This window comes from Lissotriton helveticus, chromosome 6, assembly GCF_964261635.1.
Source record: "Lissotriton helveticus chromosome 6, aLisHel1.1, whole genome shotgun sequence".
Taxonomy (NCBI): Eukaryota; Metazoa; Chordata; class Amphibia; order Caudata; family Salamandridae; genus Lissotriton; species Lissotriton helveticus.
Genome location: NC_136067.1, coordinates 1072547830 through 1072566500, shown reverse-complemented (window position 1 = coordinate 1072566500; position 18671 = coordinate 1072547830). Strand labels below are relative to the sequence as shown.

At 45.3% G+C, this 18671-nt stretch overlaps 1 protein-coding gene across 4 annotated transcripts in view; it reads right to left on the bottom strand.

The window, feature by feature from the left end:
- The window catches only part of SMOC2 (SPARC related modular calcium binding 2), a 1417970-nt gene that overhangs the window by 841814 nt on the left and 557485 nt on the right, over window positions 1–18671 (bottom strand). For 2 of the 4 annotated variants that reach the window (XM_078648722.1, XM_078648720.1), the window contains exon 3: window positions 1425–1531. In XM_078648722.1, coding sequence (XP_078504848.1) covers window positions 1425–1531 — 107 coding nt within the window. The remainder of the gene's footprint in view (window positions 1–1424; window positions 1532–18671) is intronic. The other 2 variants (XM_078648721.1, XM_078648723.1) reach the window with 1 other exon arrangement.

The window sequence follows — 18671 nt, the reverse complement described above, 5'->3', positions numbered from 1 at the left end:
GAAAACGTTGGATAGCGTAGGGGTAAAAATGACTATTCTCACTCCAGTGAGTGCAACAGTAGGGAAAGCGTTGGAATTGCGGGAGGGTATAAATTACTATTTCCACTCCAGTGAGTGCAACAGTAGGGAAAGCGTTGGATAGCGTAGGGGTAAAAATTACTATTCCCACTCCAGAGAGTGCAACAGTAGAGAAAGCGTTGGATAGCGTAGGGATAAAAATTACTATTCCCACTCCAGAGAGTGCAACAGTAGGGAAAGCATTGGATAGCGTAGGGGTAAAAATTACTATTCCTACTCCAGAGAGTGCAACAGTAGGGAAAGCGTTGGATAGCGGAAGGGTAAAAATTACTATTCCCACTCCAGTGAGTGCAACAGTAGGTAAAGCGTTGGATAGGGAGAGGGTAAGAATTACTATTCCCACTCCAAAGAGTGCAAAAAAAATAAGGGAGTGACAGAGCAGCCTAGACGCACTAGCATTGGCGCAGAAGTGCAGCTGTGCACATAATCAGGTAAAATGCAGTTACTCACAGTGAAAGACTCCCAGTGGATACAGTGGGTTGACCTATTGCCCCTTGCTGTATTCTGTGGTGGGTGGAAGCAAACTGTGCAAGGCACTTGAACAAACTAAAGGATGAAGAGGGCTGGCAAAACCCCGCTTTATGTCTGTGTTTCATTATGTATTTTTATTATGATATTGTTTGAAAATATTAGTCAGGTGAGACAGCTGAAATATGAGTGTAAATGTAGCTTGACTCCCCTTCACTGACTCAAACGGCTACACACTTCGCCTTGAACAGCCACACATTTATGAGCGACTAAATACCACATTAAATGGTCACAGACCCTGATACAGGACTAAGAACTGTAGCTTTGTGGAAGGCCAAGTAACAAGTGCAAATGGTGCACTTTTCAGATGTGTGACTGTGTGCTTTATTGTGCAATGGATTCCCTTAGGAGAGTACATGGATCGGGGTCTTCTGATGTCTGCAGGTTTCCAGATATGCACTTATGTCACCCAATGAATTGCATTGATATGCATGGGCCTTCATAGGTCTCTAAGAGTGAATGTATTGGCACCATGCTGCATGTGCATTTCATGTAAAGAAGAGCATATATTCAGCAATGGTAGGGGGCACATTTCTGTCTCATATCTACAGTGTGTCAATCCTTCCAGCTGCATTGGACTAGGCACGGACTGCTGTAGGGGAACCAGAGCTCTGTCATACACAGAGCTACTTTCTAATATCTATCTTCTAATACCTACCTTCTAATAAGAGTTATGCTGCGATCTGTATCTGCCACAGGCCCATGTTATGCCCTGGAAACAGATTTTAGATCAGGGACTAGGTTGTGTGCACTGCAAAAATCATTCTTGTGCATATGGTCTTAAATCATATAGCAATTAAGATCGCAGTTCTAGCTACCTGATTATATGTGCCGTCATCATTGCATTCTGGAATGAACACTTGCTGGAACTCCTTGCGGGCTTGTTCCTGGGTATATTTTCTCTCTGCTACACATCTGGAAACTTCTAGAGAGAAGGATTGTGGCAAGATACAAGACGACGTGAAACTATGTACGGTTCAACATTTCTTTTCATACTTAATCACTTTTGATTCCTGTTCTTATTTAAGAAACCAATGCATAACATCTAGCACAATAAAAAATCATTATAAAAAAATAAGAAATCGCACATAAAACCTTAAATATAGAAAAAAAAGCATGGAAAAGGATGGTGCTCGAATATGACTTTACCTTGAAGAAATTAAAGACAAGAGGCGTTTGGCAAAACAGTAACAGTTGGTTTAATTAAACACAGTGGACAGGAGAACAGGCAACAGAGTCAGGGTCTAAAGACTGTCTCAAAGTAAATTTGTTTTGGCAGTCCATTTATACATTTCACAAATTGTAATAAAACAATGTGTACATTATTTTTAGAACAAGAATCTGGGCCTAGTCAGAGAGCCATAAAAATGGTCATTTGATAAGAAGCGCACAGTGGGTCTTGACCCTGCTTCGACAAAATGCGGAGCTAGTGGGTACCTGTCCAGATGTCCAGCATGTGGAGCATGGGATCGCTGCGTGTAGTGTGCATGTTGTGTTCTGATTGGCTGAGTGTTCATAACTCAGTGTAGCATTGACTTTATGGTGTTTTTGGAACGCACACCACTTTGGCCAAACAGGTTTTATTGGGGCCAGTCTCCTGAGACCATTACGGTGTTGCTACCTATCTGTGGGATCAATCTGGGGTTTCCTGTTTACGCACTTGTCTAAGGGTTAGGTGTCACTCCACCTGTGATCTGTTAAACAGTTGCTTCCGGCCTGGGTCACTTGGCCTGCCTGACCACATACTTCTGATTCGGAGTTGAGGGGAAGGTCAGATCGGGTGATTTCAACAACAGTGATGTGTGTTTGTCATTACAAATACATATATGTTGACTTGCATTGAAATCATATTTTACAATATTAACAAGGACATTTAGTTCTACATGCTGCAGCAGATAGGGGTATACCTTAAAGGAATATTATTATAAGTTTTTCTATAACTTAACCAATTCTTGCAAGCATTTTTCCTCCATTCAAATAAAAGCATTCCACAAGATAGGAAACATAATGGGAGATTCCATTATTCCCCCCACTAGTGTAAGTAGTTAATGTATTCTTGTGTGACTCATAGAAAACTTGAAAAAACCTGTTTTGAAAGACAGGGCTTGTTTGCCCACATTCTTTCATTAGCACAGAGGGGAAGATAGGTAAGGCTGAATCAGGTGATAATATATGTGATGTTATGATCATAAAGTTGGCCTTTCGAATATCTCTGAGGGAAGCTAAGCAGCTACAATAGATAAGCAATGCTATTTTTTATTTAATCAATTAACAAAATCAGTGGCAATGCCAAGAGCTGATTAAGTTCTTCGAAAAGACTTTATTGCCAACCCTGGTAAGCCAATTTAATCACCGTAAGGTTTGACCCTTGATATTTCATAGTCTTCAATACTAAATTCATTAATGGATTTCTCCATAATTGATTTCAATCAATCTGTATAGATTTATACATTTATAAAAAGAATAAAATAGATATAAATGATAAATAATTACTTTTCGTAATTAGTGGCTATTAAGATAAGGTAAGTCATCATCCGTTTTTATAGCTTTAATAGCCATTCTCTGTAGATTACTAGCCTAACCATTGAAAATATTTGAATCCATGCAGCAGTGAGGTAATTTATTATACCAAAACGTGCAGCTTCAAGTAAATTATCACCGATTTTCATGTAAAACTGGTCTTAGATACATAAGACGACGATCGACATAATAAACACAAAGAAGAACAAAATCACTCTCTTCCTTTTCAATTGATCCGCACCTACTGCTTGAAGAAGGGCCTTTCTTCCGCATAATGGACTTCGGCTCAATACCTCAATTCAGATACTATCAAAGTATTTTATACCTGCCATAGATAATTTAGCAAATATCATAACTCCAAGCAAGTTTAATCTTGAACAATAAAAATGTATTTTAGTTGTCTGGGGGTTATTTTAAGCCTATTCATTTTGGGTGTTGAATAATAGCATCAAGGAGCTATGACAAAACTGGTGTCATCTGTACTAACAACACCGTCCAATTAGATGGATTCTATTAGAGTGTTTGTTAAGAAATCATATTTAGTGGTAACAGAGCTTACCTGACATTTCAACATGAAAATGTTAAAAAGGGAAATAGTCGAATGTTAAATAATCTAACTCCCTACTTTTAGAAGACTAAACACTGAAGCTGAAAAAGTGGTGTTGGATACCACAGAACACGCATTTGCTTCAGTGCATCCTTTGTAAAACAGAAAATCAGTTAGACGTTATAATTGAAATCCATCTATCCGTGTCGTACAGCTGTAAACGTCAATAAAACGGCTCATATCTTCTCCAAGTGAAATGACAACACATGGTGAAATATTCAGTCACATCGTCTCAATGAATAGTTTCATTGAATTATGTCAAGGCTACAGTGTTACCCTGTAATTCAAACGTTACATAGCGATTATTCAATTAAAGGAAGGCTTGTGTTCAGGTACCTATGAGGGAGGATAAAACTGTCTTTATTTGAGCATGGTAGGCCAAGAAACGAGTTCCTATATTAAAAGAAGAGCAGCATTTAGAGTGCTTCTCTGTGCTTCTCGGTCTATTGCTAGGTTGATGCCAACACCTCCTTATAGAAAAAGAGTGCGGCACCCCCCGCAAGACAAACTGAGATCCAGGGCTAGATGATGTGTAGAAATCGGAGTCAACCTTGCTAACCCAATTATGTTGTTTTTTTATTGGCATTTTACAAAACTTCAAAATATTTCCGAAATCAAGTCATGCAGTTTTGGAATGCATACATATACGGCACCTACTTCACGGTCTAATACATCAGATAGCTCGGCTGCGGAATCATTTCAGAAGCATTTAACCCAAGGCTAGGCATCTGATAAACTAACATATGCAGTGGTAGACAGTGCAGACAGGTAGAAGCTGCATGTCAGGAGGATTTAGGGGCTTTAATTAGGATTATTTGCCTCAGTTCCGACCATGGCGCTTGCTGAAGCAGGTGAGTCTGAACTTCTATGCTGGAGGTAGGCAGTGAATAACGTTTCCAAATGTCCCCAGAGCAGGATCGCTTTGGCATGAGTTCCATGAATGAGGACAATTGTTTGTGACAGTGGGAAATATATTTCTGCCAGGTTTAAATCGTTGGGACCTGTTCTCTACCCCAATTTATTGCCACCCTATGCTTAGCCAGTAATAGTATCATAGCAATGAGTCTACAGTGGTCATGTGATACCTCCTTCACATATCCAATTAGACCAATCATCGGGTGGAGAGGAATTGATGTACCAGTGATATGCAGTGTGTTGAAGAGCTCACACCAGTAAGCTGCAACGTTGGGGCAGTTCCATGCAAGATGTATAAAATCGGCCTGTGGTGTGTGGCAATGCAGACAACGAGAATCGTGAGCTAGTCCCATCTGTAGAAGCTGTGTAGGCATGCGATATAGATGATGTATGCATATAAAATGTACGAGGCAATGCAGATGATTCGGGTAAAGCATTTCTAGTTGGCTACAGCGGAAGATCCATTGGGTGTTTGACAGGTTACGATCCAGGGCTGAATTTCAGGCCTCGCAGGCTTTCAGGAGAAGAACCGGGGAAGTATGTTGCATGTGCAGGTAAAGATGTGTAATTGACTTGCGCAATGAAGAGCTTGTATGAACGTATTCCAGTGCAGTGAGACACATGTAGCACACGGCTCGCTGATCGCAGTTCAAATTATAAGAATGTTTCATGCGGCGCAGGGGTGGATGGGGCTGTGGTCACCGATGGGGGGAGGAAGGGATAGTCAGGGTAAATATCCACCTAGGTTTTTATGCCCGTTGTCGTTGCGGACCCGATTGCTCCCTTGTTTTGCAGTGGGGGAACAGGGTTTTTTTAACTAAGGGAATTGAGGGAGCATATAATATAGGGATGACATCATGCTTCCTGAGCCCGCCAAATGCCCAGCGTATGCTTTCTGTAGTGTCAATCTTGGCCCTCAGTGGCCGATAAGGGAGGAACAGAGCTGTTGTAAGCGACCAAGGGGAGACTTTATCATGCCCTATGACCAAGTGTGCTTGGAATGGTGTGGGATCTAGCCAGTAATGTAAGAAATGGGCCTGCGTGCATAAGGCATAGACCTGTATATCCGGACCTCCCAGGCCCCCTCGTGAGTGTGGTAATGTGAGTAGTACATAAGAGGCCCGTGGTTGCCGACTCACCCATGCCAACGAGATCAGCCTAGACTGATGGTGAGTGAGATTGGAATGCTTATGAATAAATAGAGCACTTTAGCGAGTATGCCCATTTTAGCCAACGCAATGCGGCCTGCCACAGATGACGGAAGCTTCGACCATCTTCCACACAGCCGTAATTAGCCTGCCAGACTTCCTCTGGGTCCCGGTTTTGACATATACCCAAGTATTTAATGGGCCAGTTGCCCATTTCAGAGGGTATTCTGTGGGGAAGGGCAGTGTTGTATCGGTCAGTGGAAAAAGGGCAGACTTGGGCCAGTTCACCTGGATAACGGAGTATCCTCCAAACCGCACAACCTCTTGTGGCAATGGGGCCAGGTTAGTCTGGGAGTCGCATGCATATAGGGTGATGTTGTCTGCATATAATGATATTAGTAATCCCCGAGATGTGAAGCCTATACCTTTGTCTGTGTGGGGTTGGCGGAGCTGTGCTGTGAGGGGATCAATAGCAGTGGCAAATGGCAGCGGCTGGATTGGGCAACCCTGCCTTTTGCCACATGTAATGAGAATTGGTTTGGAAATGAGGCCATTGAGCCACAGGAAGGGTTTATAGGAGTTTTATTTGATTAATAAACTGAGCAAATGTTCCTAATTATCTAGCAGAGAGAAGAGATATGCCCCTTCTAGCGAATCAAATGCTCTAGTGGCCTCAAACCACACAGCTGAGGCAATTGTCTGCAGGTGTAAGTGGTGCATCACTGAAAAGATGGTCCAGAGGTTATGTCATGTCGACCCCCCAGAATAAAGCCAGACTGGTCTGGCCTCATAACAGCAGTAATGGTAGCATCCGGTTTGCCAGTACATTTGAGAATATCTTATTATCAATATTTATAAACAATAAAGGGCGATAGGAGTCGCATTGCTCGGCTGGCTTGTCGGGTTTAAGCAGTGTGACTATGACTGCTTCCCTTAAGGAAGGGGGGAGCGAGCCCACAACCATGGAGTCCTTGTACATGTCTAGGACTCGAGGAGCTAGGAGCAGGTTATGTTCCTTATAGAAGGCCATTGTTAAGCCCTAAAGGCCAGGGGCCTTGTCCCTGGGTACACTCAAGATCACCTGAGCAATTTCCTCCAATGTTATAGGTGAACCCAGATATTCCTATTCCAGATGGGTGCTGGTTAGCCATAGTAGCGGTATAGTATCCAAATATGTCTCAAGCTCCCGCTGCCTATGTGAGTGTCGTGGTATCATTGGGTTTAAAAAGTAGACATAACGTGTCAAATGGGGAGGAACAGAGCCGGCCTTCCCCATTATAGTTCTGACACATAAACTGAGGCATGGGGTTTGTGAAGTAAAAACCCGTCCCGCAGCTGAATCGCGGTCAACGCATAACACTTTCCCCGAATGTCATCTCACCCTTTTCCTCTGTTGCTTTCTTTATGCTCCTGCTGCCAGGCCCAGCTGGGCGAGATCGGCACCTCCTGCTACGCTAAGAGCGGCATGATCCTGTGTCGGAACAACTACATCCGTATATTACATAAGATCAGCACAAGCCAGTTGAGGATCACCGGGTTATTGTCCTGACTACTGAGAGCATACCCCTCTCATCGGCGGCGGACCTTGGTACGAGTGGCGCTGCTGCGCGCCATAGACTGGCGGACGAGTCCCGACAGCCCCCGCCATTTTAGACACTGCGGGAGACGCCCGGCGAGCGCCCCGGCTCACACACGGCTGGACGGGGCCGCGACTGTGCAATGCGCCATTGGGAGGCAGCTGAGGGGCACTGAACGGACTTCTGCCATAAATCACGGGGAGCGTCCGTGGATCCGAGGCTTCCTGACCCCATGTTGGCGCCCGGCGATCGATGACGTTCCCCCGGATACGGTCGTGAGGTGCTGGGGCAACGAGCCCCTTACAGACTGTAAGTAGAAGTGGGCTTTCCCCCCCAGGGGTTGCTGTATGCCGGGGGGAGGGGCGCGGACCACCTGCCCATCACGGATGCCCCACCAGTATTGTGCCTGACCTTAAAATGGCGGCTTAGCTCACCACCGACCACCTCCATCGGCAGCTCACCATTAAGCTGGCACGTCCAAGGGGACTGGGGGGAATCGGTCCCAACAGTGTGTTCTCCCTACTCGTCGCTGGAGCCCTTAAGTGCAGGAGTGGGACTGCGCTGACCCCCTAGCCGGCTGGATCTTATAGGGCGCCTGAGAAGGAACGGACCCACTTTTAGAATGATTCAAAGCTGATCCATGGAAACTTACACCGAACTAGCAGCGTTGTCCGGGGGCTCTACTACCCATTTCCCCGGTTGGACTCCTGCAACTATAATTCGCTTAGCCCTATTCATTTGACCTGCCCTCTTCTTCCTCCTGATTTATGGCAATCCTCCATCTACCCGTGTGCACCTGTGTGGCCCGTCCGTCCTCTACACCTCCCCGCTCTACTCTTCTCCACTCTCCTGCTAATGACCTCTGCCCTCACCTGTCCTAGCCCCCACCCTGTTTATCTATGAATTTTCCCTCGTCAATTGAGATCTAGCTATTTTGTTCTGATGCCTGATGGAGATACCTAGTTTAGCTATAGGGGAGACAGGTCGGGGATTTTCCTCCTTGGACGTCACCTACCCAGTCGGGTTTTAGCCAGACTTCCTTGCATCTCTCCTGTCGTCATCTCTTCCCACATCCTCCCTCCATTTATGTCTCTCTTTCCCCCCTCTCTCTAAGTATTGAGACTGAACTATTTTGTCTGATGCCCGATGGAGCTACATGGCTTAGCTATAGGGGAGACGGACCGTGGATTCCCTCCTTGGTCTTCACCTACCCAGTCGGTCTTTAGACAGACTTCCTCTTGTCTCTCCTTGTTGTCTTTTCTCTCTTTCCTCCCTTCCCCACCTCCCCCGTCCCCTCCAATGCTTTTCTCTCTCCTTTCTCTCCTCTCCTAATGTTTGCCTATTATTTTTGATGTATTGTGTAATTGTTTATCTTGTCTGATACATTGTTGATCCTCATGTATAGTGCTCTGATACCTTTGGGTCTAGCCAACCTCACTTTCCCTCCTCCCCTCCCCCCACTACTTTCTCGCTCATCTCTCTCATCCCCTAATGTATTGCTGACTGTTTGATATAATGTTTTTTGTTTGATCTTTTCCTATATATTGTTGAACCACATTGTTGCACTTCCTTTCGTCTCTCCTGCAGTCTCCTACCGCATCCGCCCTCCATTTATGTCTCTCCTTCCCTCCTCTCTTAATGTATTGAGACTGAACTATTTTGTCTGACGCCCGATGGAGCTACTTAGTTTAGCTATAGGGGAGATGGGCCGTGGATTCCCTCCTTGGTCGTCACCTACCCAGTCTGTCTTTAGACAGGCTTATTTTCGTCTCTCCTCATTGTCTCGTCCCTAGCTCCTATCCCCTCTCCCCCGAATTCTCTCCCCTTGCCTGCTACTCTGCCTACCACCTGTCCTTTGTGCCCTTTGACTAAGCACTCCTTCTCTCCTTGTTGGGGAAAGATCCAATATTTATACTCTGGAGTCTCAGCGAACCCGCTGAGTGAGTCCACTGCGCCAAGGGAGCCACTCACACTTGAGGTACGGTATGGCACCCCTTGCCAAAGCACTCCCTCTCCCCTTTCTGGGGAAGGATCCAGTATGTAGGCCTTGGAGTCTCAGAGACCTCTCTGAGAGAGTCCACTGCACAAAGGGAGCCTCTCGCAACAGAGATAGGGAAGTGACTTCGTACCACTTCCCCTGGGATCACAGCTTACTGGACTTTGGACGTTTGCCTTGACTCGTCTACCGGTTTGTGTACCAGTCACCCTTCCCCTCCTCTTCCCATGCTGTGTCTCTCACCCTAACCTCCTCTTTCCCGCCTTCATTATCTGTCTACTTACCCTTCTCCAACCCCCCTCCCCTGAATCTCTCACCTTGCCTGCTTCTCCCCGTACGTATTTGTGCTTATTGTTTATTTCGACCTTACCAGTAACTATGTGGCCATGCTCTAAGAACTATGTAACCTTTGTTATGATGTAACCTGTAACTATGATCTGATGCACATGTAAATTGCTCTGATACCTCCGGATCTAGCCAGCGCTATATGAAACTCTTGAAAATAAAAAATAAAAAAATAAAAATAGCCGGGCTAACGTCTTTCTGGGGCGGTCACCCACACCATACCATCGGGACTGAGCTTCTTTACCTAGATAGTGTGTTTCATGAATCGCTTCTTCTTGATACTCAGTCATTTTGACACATTTATTAGACAAAGTGGAAAGATCTTGTGAATGGAAGAAGTCAGTCCCTAGAGCTCTAATGTCAGCTTCCAGTCTAGAGAGTGACTCACGAATAGCTTTGAGGATGCCATTTTTCGTAACAATGCAGATGCCCCGCATAACCACTTTAAAAGCCTCCCATAGTATGGAGGGCGATTTTATGGAGCCAGTGTTGTGATCGAACTATTCAATATTGGCTGCCCAATTTTCATCTATAAAAACGGCATCATAGAGCATGCCCGGTGGGAGATGCCAATTAAATGCTTGAGGTAAAGTTTGGGGTACCTGCAGCATGAGCTTCCCTGGGGCGTGGTCAGAAAGTGTTGTGGCAAGTGGGTAATTGAGTCAGTCAAAGTCTGCACATACTTGTAGATCAGCCAGAAGTCAATTCTTGACCATGTATTATGATGTGAGTAGAGGCAGGTACCTTTGCGTGCATCACGGTGCATGGACCGCCAGACATCCTGCAGGTGGTCATCAGAGATCAATGTGTGCAGGGTTTTGGCTGCCTGAGGATGGGGGCGTCTAGATGTCCCTGATCTATCCCTCGAACCCTCTAGTAGGACATTAAAGTCTCCTCCCCTAAATACAGTCCTGGGGCCGATGTAAGAGATTTGTTTCCACACCTTTGTGAAAAACTCTGGGTCGTCAGTGTTGGCCAGTATACTGGGGCCAGAGTTATGGAATGCTTATAAAATGTGGCAGCTAATATGACGTATCGTTCATCTTTGTTGCTAAGACAGTGGGATGTCTGCCATGGCAGGCCCTTTTTTAACAAGATAGTGACCCCTTGGGCATAGTTGGAATATGTTGAGGAATACGTTGCTCCCTACCCATGTGCAAGTAGCCCAGGAGCAGAAACCTTAGCCAGGTAGGTCTCTTGTAAGAAATATATGTCGATTTTGTGTCGAGTGAGAAAACATGGACTACTTGTGCCTTCCGGCCATCATTCAGCCCTCGCACCTTCCATGTGGAACAAGATATGCAAGCCTTACTATCTGCTATTATCAAGGGTGAAATTGGATGGGTCTTATGGTGAAGTAGCGTATAATAGGACCACATAGACCGTAAGTGCAGTGTGTAGTAGAAAGTCTTACAGCAGAGTAACAGTGCATGATGTTTAGCCAACTGTGCTTCAAGAATCACAAATACCCTGCCCCCTTTCATCAACACCCAAAAATAGGGCTTCATTCCCCCATCCACACCAACCCCCCAAACAGGTTGTGAAAACCCACCCCATTAACTCAACAGATGGGGTTATCCCTCGGGCTGTGGGGTCACCATGTGAACAACCCTGCCATATCGTCTGGGTGGTCAAATTTTGGACCTATGGGGGTCCCAAGTAGTGTGGAGACATACTTGTATAGGTAACGAAGTAAACTGAGAACTATAACATAATTGACATCATGGCATCATTACTGGCACTAAATTATGTAATTCCCTCAAGTCACAGCCCTCTCCCTGCATTGCCCGATAGTGAGGTGACTATATAAAGTTCACTGAGGGGGAAATAAATCATTGTCACTTAGCTGCGCTCCTATCGAAGAGTGTGGTGAAGTTGCCAGGGATTAGCGAGTGTTGGCAATCTGTTTGGCAAGTTTTAGAGCAAGTTTAGCATCTGTGAAGAAATGCATTTTGCTCTTGTGGGAGATTCTAATCTTAGCGGGGTATGTTGCTCCAGCCTGCTGCAGTAGCTTCTTAGCCAGTAGGAAGTCCTGACGGGCCACCTGGGCCACCATAGTGAAATCAGGATAAAAGGAAATGTTGTTGCCATGATGCTGTATTGACCCTCTCTCACGGGGCAGTGTGAGGACCATATCTCAATCTCGGTAGATTAAAAGGCGTGTCACGATGGGGCGGAGGTCTCTACAGAGGCCTGGGTCCCAACCATCGATAGGCTCTCTCCACTATGAAGACAAGGGATAGATCCGAACCCCAAAAAGTCTTGCAGCAGGGACTCAACATAGTCTTTCCTTATAGAAATGCCTGTGGTTTCCAGAAATCTTACTATGCAGAGATTGTTGCTTCTTGAGCGAGCCTTGAGATCTTCATTTTTGGCCATGATTAACTCTAGCTCTATACCTATCTGCAAGTGGCGGTCCTTTGTTTCCATTTGGAGATGATCTACAGTTGAAACTCGGTTTTCCAGATGATCAAGTCTTCGTGTGTGTCTATACATGTTTTGACATGATAGAGGTGAGTTGTGAGCAGATCTAACTTGGAGTCTATGGTTTTTAGGCTTGCCTTGACATACATGAGTAACAGGCGGAGATCTGTATCTTGTGCAATGTTCTACTCCATTTGCAGCGTGTCCGCATCTGGTTTTGAAGTGTTTTCAATCTGGCGGGGGAGTGCCTGTTTTCAAAGGAGAGCTTTGTCTGCTTTGCATCATGTTTGCCAATTCTCATGATGATTTGTAAGCAAGAAAGTGATGTGAAAATGTTGAGTATGCTTTATCCTCGCAGCTGGTTGGGCACCAATGTGGGGACACTCAATCTCCTCGCCACAAGGTGAAATAAGGACAAGAGGCATATGCCAGCTCAGTCCACCTCAGACTCTGCCACACCTCCACTCTGCTGGCAAAAAAGGGGCACGAGCAGGCCTCAGTTTCGAATCAGCACCAGCATCACCAGCTATGATAAAGTAGTGAAATGTCACAGGGCCCAGTCAGATCAAAGTTTGAACAGTTTCTGACAATGGGATTGGAGTGACTAATTTAGGCCAAGCAGGTTTAATTCCCAAGGCCGCCTCATGTAGTGGGGGCGAGATTGCCACCCCGTGCATCGTTAACAAGGTTTAAATAACGGCGACTGGAAGGATGCTCCAATCAATGAGGCACCAATGTTGTCGGCTACAACAACCAGAAGTCTCTCTCCTTCACCCAGATCAAAAGCCCCATCAAGCCCAGAGAGAAGGCCAAGCACTGACAGCGTCTCACAGCAGGTAGGCCAAAAATTCCTGACCCTCAGTCGGTTTTATAGGCACCAGCCGGCGTCTCAGCCCGCAGGTAGAGTGGGTTCGGTATGGCCATTGTGGCGTACAGCATCACCCCGATGTGCAGACCTGGGGGAATGTCTCTGTCCCAGCTTGCTTCGCATGGTTAAGTAAAATCCAACCAGGCTGCACCACAGGACAGGTCGGCCTTCCCAATGCAATGCACCCATGCAAGAGGGGCAAGGGAGGGGCAGAGCGCTGTGAAAATTAGGCAGTTGGGACCACACGTGGGGGTGGGGGCACAGCCACAGGTGCAGAAGATTTCCTCTTCCCCCCTCGGCTCACCTCATCTCTCCTGCCGCACTCGATGGACCTCGCTAGGCCGTGGTTCCTCCTTCCACACCAATTCCAGTTCAGGAAATCCCACGGAATCTCTGATCAGCCACCACCTTCTCCTGACAGCGTCACGAGCAGCTTCAGATCTATGCCGTGGGGAGCATGTCCTAGCCCAGACTGCGGCCAGGCAACCAGGGCTTCTGTATCCACATCGTGAGAGGTAGGCAGAAGGCATGGTGCTCAGCCTCGCAAGCCTACAGTCAGGAGGATGGGGCTGCTGGTCTGGAGTTGTGCCGATATGGGCCAGTGGGTTTCCTTTGAGTCGCACTGGTGCAGTTATGGAAGTGGGTGCCCCCAGTGTGTTCAGATTATTCAGGATTCATGTCTCTCCACTGAGGGACCTGTGCTTGACTTCATCTCACAGTTTCAAATGGCAGCAGGCCGCTCAGACGTTTGACCTACCAATTTTGATAAAATGAGTACCACTGAGCTGGGTAACAGTATACTTCTGCCATTCAGTGCCATAATAAATAAACTTTATAAAATGGATCCAATTGCTATATGCCCACCCAACCGCGCATGTGACAGTTAACAACCATATCTCCAGACAATTCTCATTGTTGAGGGGTACTCGACAGAGGTGCCCTTTGTCGCCCTTGCTGTTTGCCCTTGTGCTTGAGCCACTGGCAGTTTGGGTCAGGGGGACCCGATGATTCGGGGCCTGAAATGGGCGCAGGACCACGAGGACCGTATCTCACTATATGCGGATGATATCCTCTTGTATTTGGCCTCACCTTCACAGTCTCTCTGCCGGGTCCTCCATATATTCCATATTTTTGGCGCCCACTCAGGGTATACTATCAACTGGACTAAGTTCCAACTCTATGTACAGTGGGATACACCACCATATCAACAGCCTATATACCTGCATTCCACACACATTAGGTATTGAAGCATCTAATCACTTTTTAAAACAAAGGGAACTGCTGTATTTGCAACATACTGAGAAGCTTTTGTCTATGATGGAAACATGCTTAAGTAACAACTACTTCCTCTTCAATCATGTTGTCTATTGCCAAACCCGGGGGACGGCAATGGGAACCTGCTTCGCCCCCAGCTATGCGGGTCTTTACCTTGGCTGGTGGGAGGAGCAGGTGGCCAGTTCCATCAGTGCCTTTACCCACAATGTCGTCCTCTGGGTTAGGTATATAGATTACGTGTTTTGTATCTGGAATGGGACAGAGGAAGAAGCATGTGATTTTGTAACTGATCTGAACATCAATCAATACAATTTGAAGTTTACTAAAAATATAAATTCTGAGAAGATTGTATTTCTAGATGTAGAAATCATTGCCCACAAAGATAAACTTACCAGCAGATTGTTTAGAAAATCCAGTGCTGGAAACAGCATTTTACATGCGAAAAGTTGTCATCCTCAGAACTTGCTTAATAGTATACCTTTTGGCGAGCTCCTTAGAGCAAAAAGGAATTGTGGTACAGAAGAGCTGTTCCAAATTGAAATGCAAATTATGAGAGAACGATTTTTGGAAAGGGGGTATTCCCCGAGTACCGTAAACCAAGCATGCTCTAAAGTCTTAAAGATAGACAGAGCATCCACATTGTCTAGTAAACCAGCATTGACAAAGGAAGAGGAGCCTTTAAGGTTCATTACTTCCTATTGCAATCAATCATGGGAGTTACGCAATTGCTTGAAAAAATATTGGCATGTGTTTAAATACTGATTCCACCTTGAGAGAATTTGTTGGGGGACAACCCAAGATCACGTATTGGAAATGTGAGGCATTGTCAGATATGTTGGGCAGCAGTGTGATAAGTGATGAAAAAGAAAAAATTCCTAACTTTATACAAGTTTTTTTTCCATGCCAATCGTGTAAGGTCTGTAAGACTAGCCCCAAACGTAAGGAAATGATCCTATCTGAAAATTAGGATCCGTTTACTATAACTCAACACATCACATGTAAATCAGACCATTGTGTTGATTCCCTAAGTTGCCCATGCCCGCTGGTATATATAGGGAGCACTATACATCTAGTTAAGAAAACAATATTAGAACATGCTAGAGCAATCGCCAATGAGGATAGACAATATCCCGTGGCGCGGCATTTTAAGGAAGCATATGGACAAAATGTAAGTTCCAAAATCCGAACGAGAAGGAAATCGTGTAAAAGAATTGAGACGTCTTGAGTCCAAGATAATCATTAAATATGACACGGTACATCCCAGAGGTCTTAACAAAGATGAGGAGATGTGGGTTCATTTGGAGTAGTTTTTAATTAGACATGTTGAGACTGTGGACTCTGTAAGTAATTATAATCTACAGTGTATATACATCTATGAAGATTGAAGCTATGTTTGTTTTTAACAATTTTATATACATTGATTGCACTTTATCATTATTATTTTGTAGTAGACAAAATTGACAGCAGCTCAGGTGGAAGAACTGGCACTTTAAAATATATCGACAATGGCCAAGAAAGCATAAACTTAAAGAGAATTGGTGTAGAATGATTTCTGCAATGATCGTGAGCCAACTGGGGTAGAATTGTTTTTTAATTAACATGAAGTAATCATGTAATTTTGAATTAATAGTGGTAATAAAACAGCATTCTCTTAGAGAGCCCACTAGGGCTATATTGAAACAACTGTAAAAGAGAGGGATTTACCGCTATACAGTGTTTTCAAAATTGAATATTTTTGGCAGAATCATATTTTCTACTTACGGGATTATTCCATGTTTATTATGCTGGAATAATGACTGCACTGTATAAATCAACACTTGTTGCACAATTTGTAATAAGTTTTATGTAAAGCGATGTTTTAAAAAAGCTCTTTGACCACACACGTCGGGCATGTTACTTGATGCATGTCTTAATAAACCTCACGCTGCAAAAGGAACTTCTGGGCTAGAGCGATTTGTTCATCATTGAAGGAATCAGAGTGGAATATATATATATACTGGCTTACCTCCCATCGGATTCTTTTAGCTGTGCCTCCCACGGACACTCTCGCTGGTAATGTCACCCCATTTGATTTGTATCCAATCCCGCTATGCTGAACATTGGGGCATTATGGGACATGCAGTTCCACTACACGGGGCTGCATTCGGATACGGACTACATTGAGGGGCGGAGCATAGAGGACAAAACAACAGAGTGGAAGGACTGTATTTACCACGCAGCGCTAGGAGCAGCTGGAGAGGGGCGCTGAGGAAGGCCAATGTCGCCGAAATGCATCCGCCTGAGCCAGCTACTTAATAAAGTGCTCCTGATTGTCTCCCTTGGGTCACGGCCTTTTTCTTTGGAGGAAGTCATGTTTCAGACATTCATGCGCGTACGCCAGTGCGCATTCACGTGTACCCCCGCTGCATCAAGTTGGTCTGGACTATCTGGCAAGCTCGACTGAGCATCTGTTCTTGTATTGCGTTTGCAATAAGCTCCAGAACCCACCACGAAGCTTGGAGAAGACAGCGGCAGGGGATATTGTATCCTCTATTCGGGTAACCAGGTTCCTGTGTTCACCCCCGCTAAGGATTCTAAGCAGAAGGGTAGCAGAGGCAAAGAAGGGAGACTCGAGGGGGCATGGAGTTGTTGCATCTGGCTTACCTCCCATCGGATTCTTTTAGCTGTGCCTCCCACGGACACTCTCGTTGGTAATGTCACCCCATTTGATTTGTATCCAATCCCGCTATGCTGAACATTGGGGCATTATGGGACATGCAGTTCCACTACACGGGGCTGCATTCGGATACGGACTACATTGAGGGGGCGGAGCATAGAGGACAAAACAACAGAGTGGAAGGACTGTATTTACCACGCAGCGCTAGGAGCAGCTGGAGAGGGGCGCTGAGGAAGGCCAATGTCGCCGAAATGCATCCGCCTGAGCCAGCTGCTTAATAAAGTGCTCCTGATTGTCTCCCTTGGGTCACGGCCTTTTTATATATATATATGTTCAATGTGATCAAGACTGCCTGTGTGCAGCCGAAACGCATCATGCTGACGAATGCCATATTGGAATAAAGATTCATGCACTGATTTACCGTTTGGAGCTCGTTTGTGGTCTGTACCTGTTTCAGGCGTCTGAGGATTCCAAGGATTCAGGACTTGTTCTGATATATATATATATATATATTACCTACTGGCGGTCGCCAGTAGGTGTATATATAGTTAGGATTTTTTCTCTATGGGATTTTTGAAAATTCTATGTCTAATAACTTTGGCGTTTGTGGACGGAATTGGCTGAAATTTTCAGGAAAATGGCACATTTTGTTTCTGAGCAGCCCCTGAAAATTTGGGGGGGGTTCGTCAAGGGGGGGCCGAGAAAAAAGGGGGGTCCCAAAACGTGTTTTTAACATTGAGTTTCCCATAGGGCGGTTGGCCTCACTTTTAGCCCGAACGGCTGAATGGATTTGCACGAAACTTGGCAAAATTGTAGGGACTGGTAGCCCGATGTGCCTTTGCTAGGTCTCAATATATGTGCTTCAGTGGATTTTGAGAAATTAACGTTCAAAAAAAGATATATATCTGTAACAGCGGACCGGGCAGCGCTCCGGTTCGCGGACTTTTCGCGGTATGGAGCTTTGTGAAGCGAAGCTGATTGGTTCTCCGGTGTCTGTGAACATTCCAAACAATCCGTAGCGGCCGCCATCTTGTCTCTCGGTAGGATCGAGAGACAAGAGGAGGCCAAAGCGAAGGGGCAAATGACCATAAGGGGGCATAGTAGATCCTCGCTGACCCCTAGGTTTGATGTGGAGGTTTTAAAAGGGCCCCGCGGGGCAAAAAAAAATAATAATAATAATAATCGAACGGCTGAATGGATTTGCACGAAACTTGGCAAAATATTAGGGACTGGTAGCCCGATGTGCCTTTGCTAGGTCTCAATATATGTGCTCCAGTGGATTTTGAGAAATTAACGTTCAAAAAAAGATATATATCTGTAACAGCGCTCCGCTTCGCGTACTTTTCACGTTACGGAGCTTTGCGAAGCTGATTGGTTCTCCGGCGTCTGTAAACATTCCAAACAGTCCGTAGTGGCCGCCATCTTGTCTCTCGGTAGGATCGAGAGACAAGAGGAGGCCAAAGCGAAGGGGCAAATGACCATAAGGGGGCATAGTAGATCCTTCCTGACCTCTTAGGTTTGATGTACCATTTTGCCAAGTTTGGTGTAATTCCGTTCAGCCATTCAGGCTGTAGACGTATGTAAATGTCCTATGGAAAATTGCATGGGGAAAACACATTTGAAAGTGTTGAAATTTAGAACCAATTAAAATGTTACTTTGGTTTTGTATTTGTGTGTGATGAAAGTTAATTGGTTATGTATATATCTCAAATGAGAGGAAACCACAGCCATTTT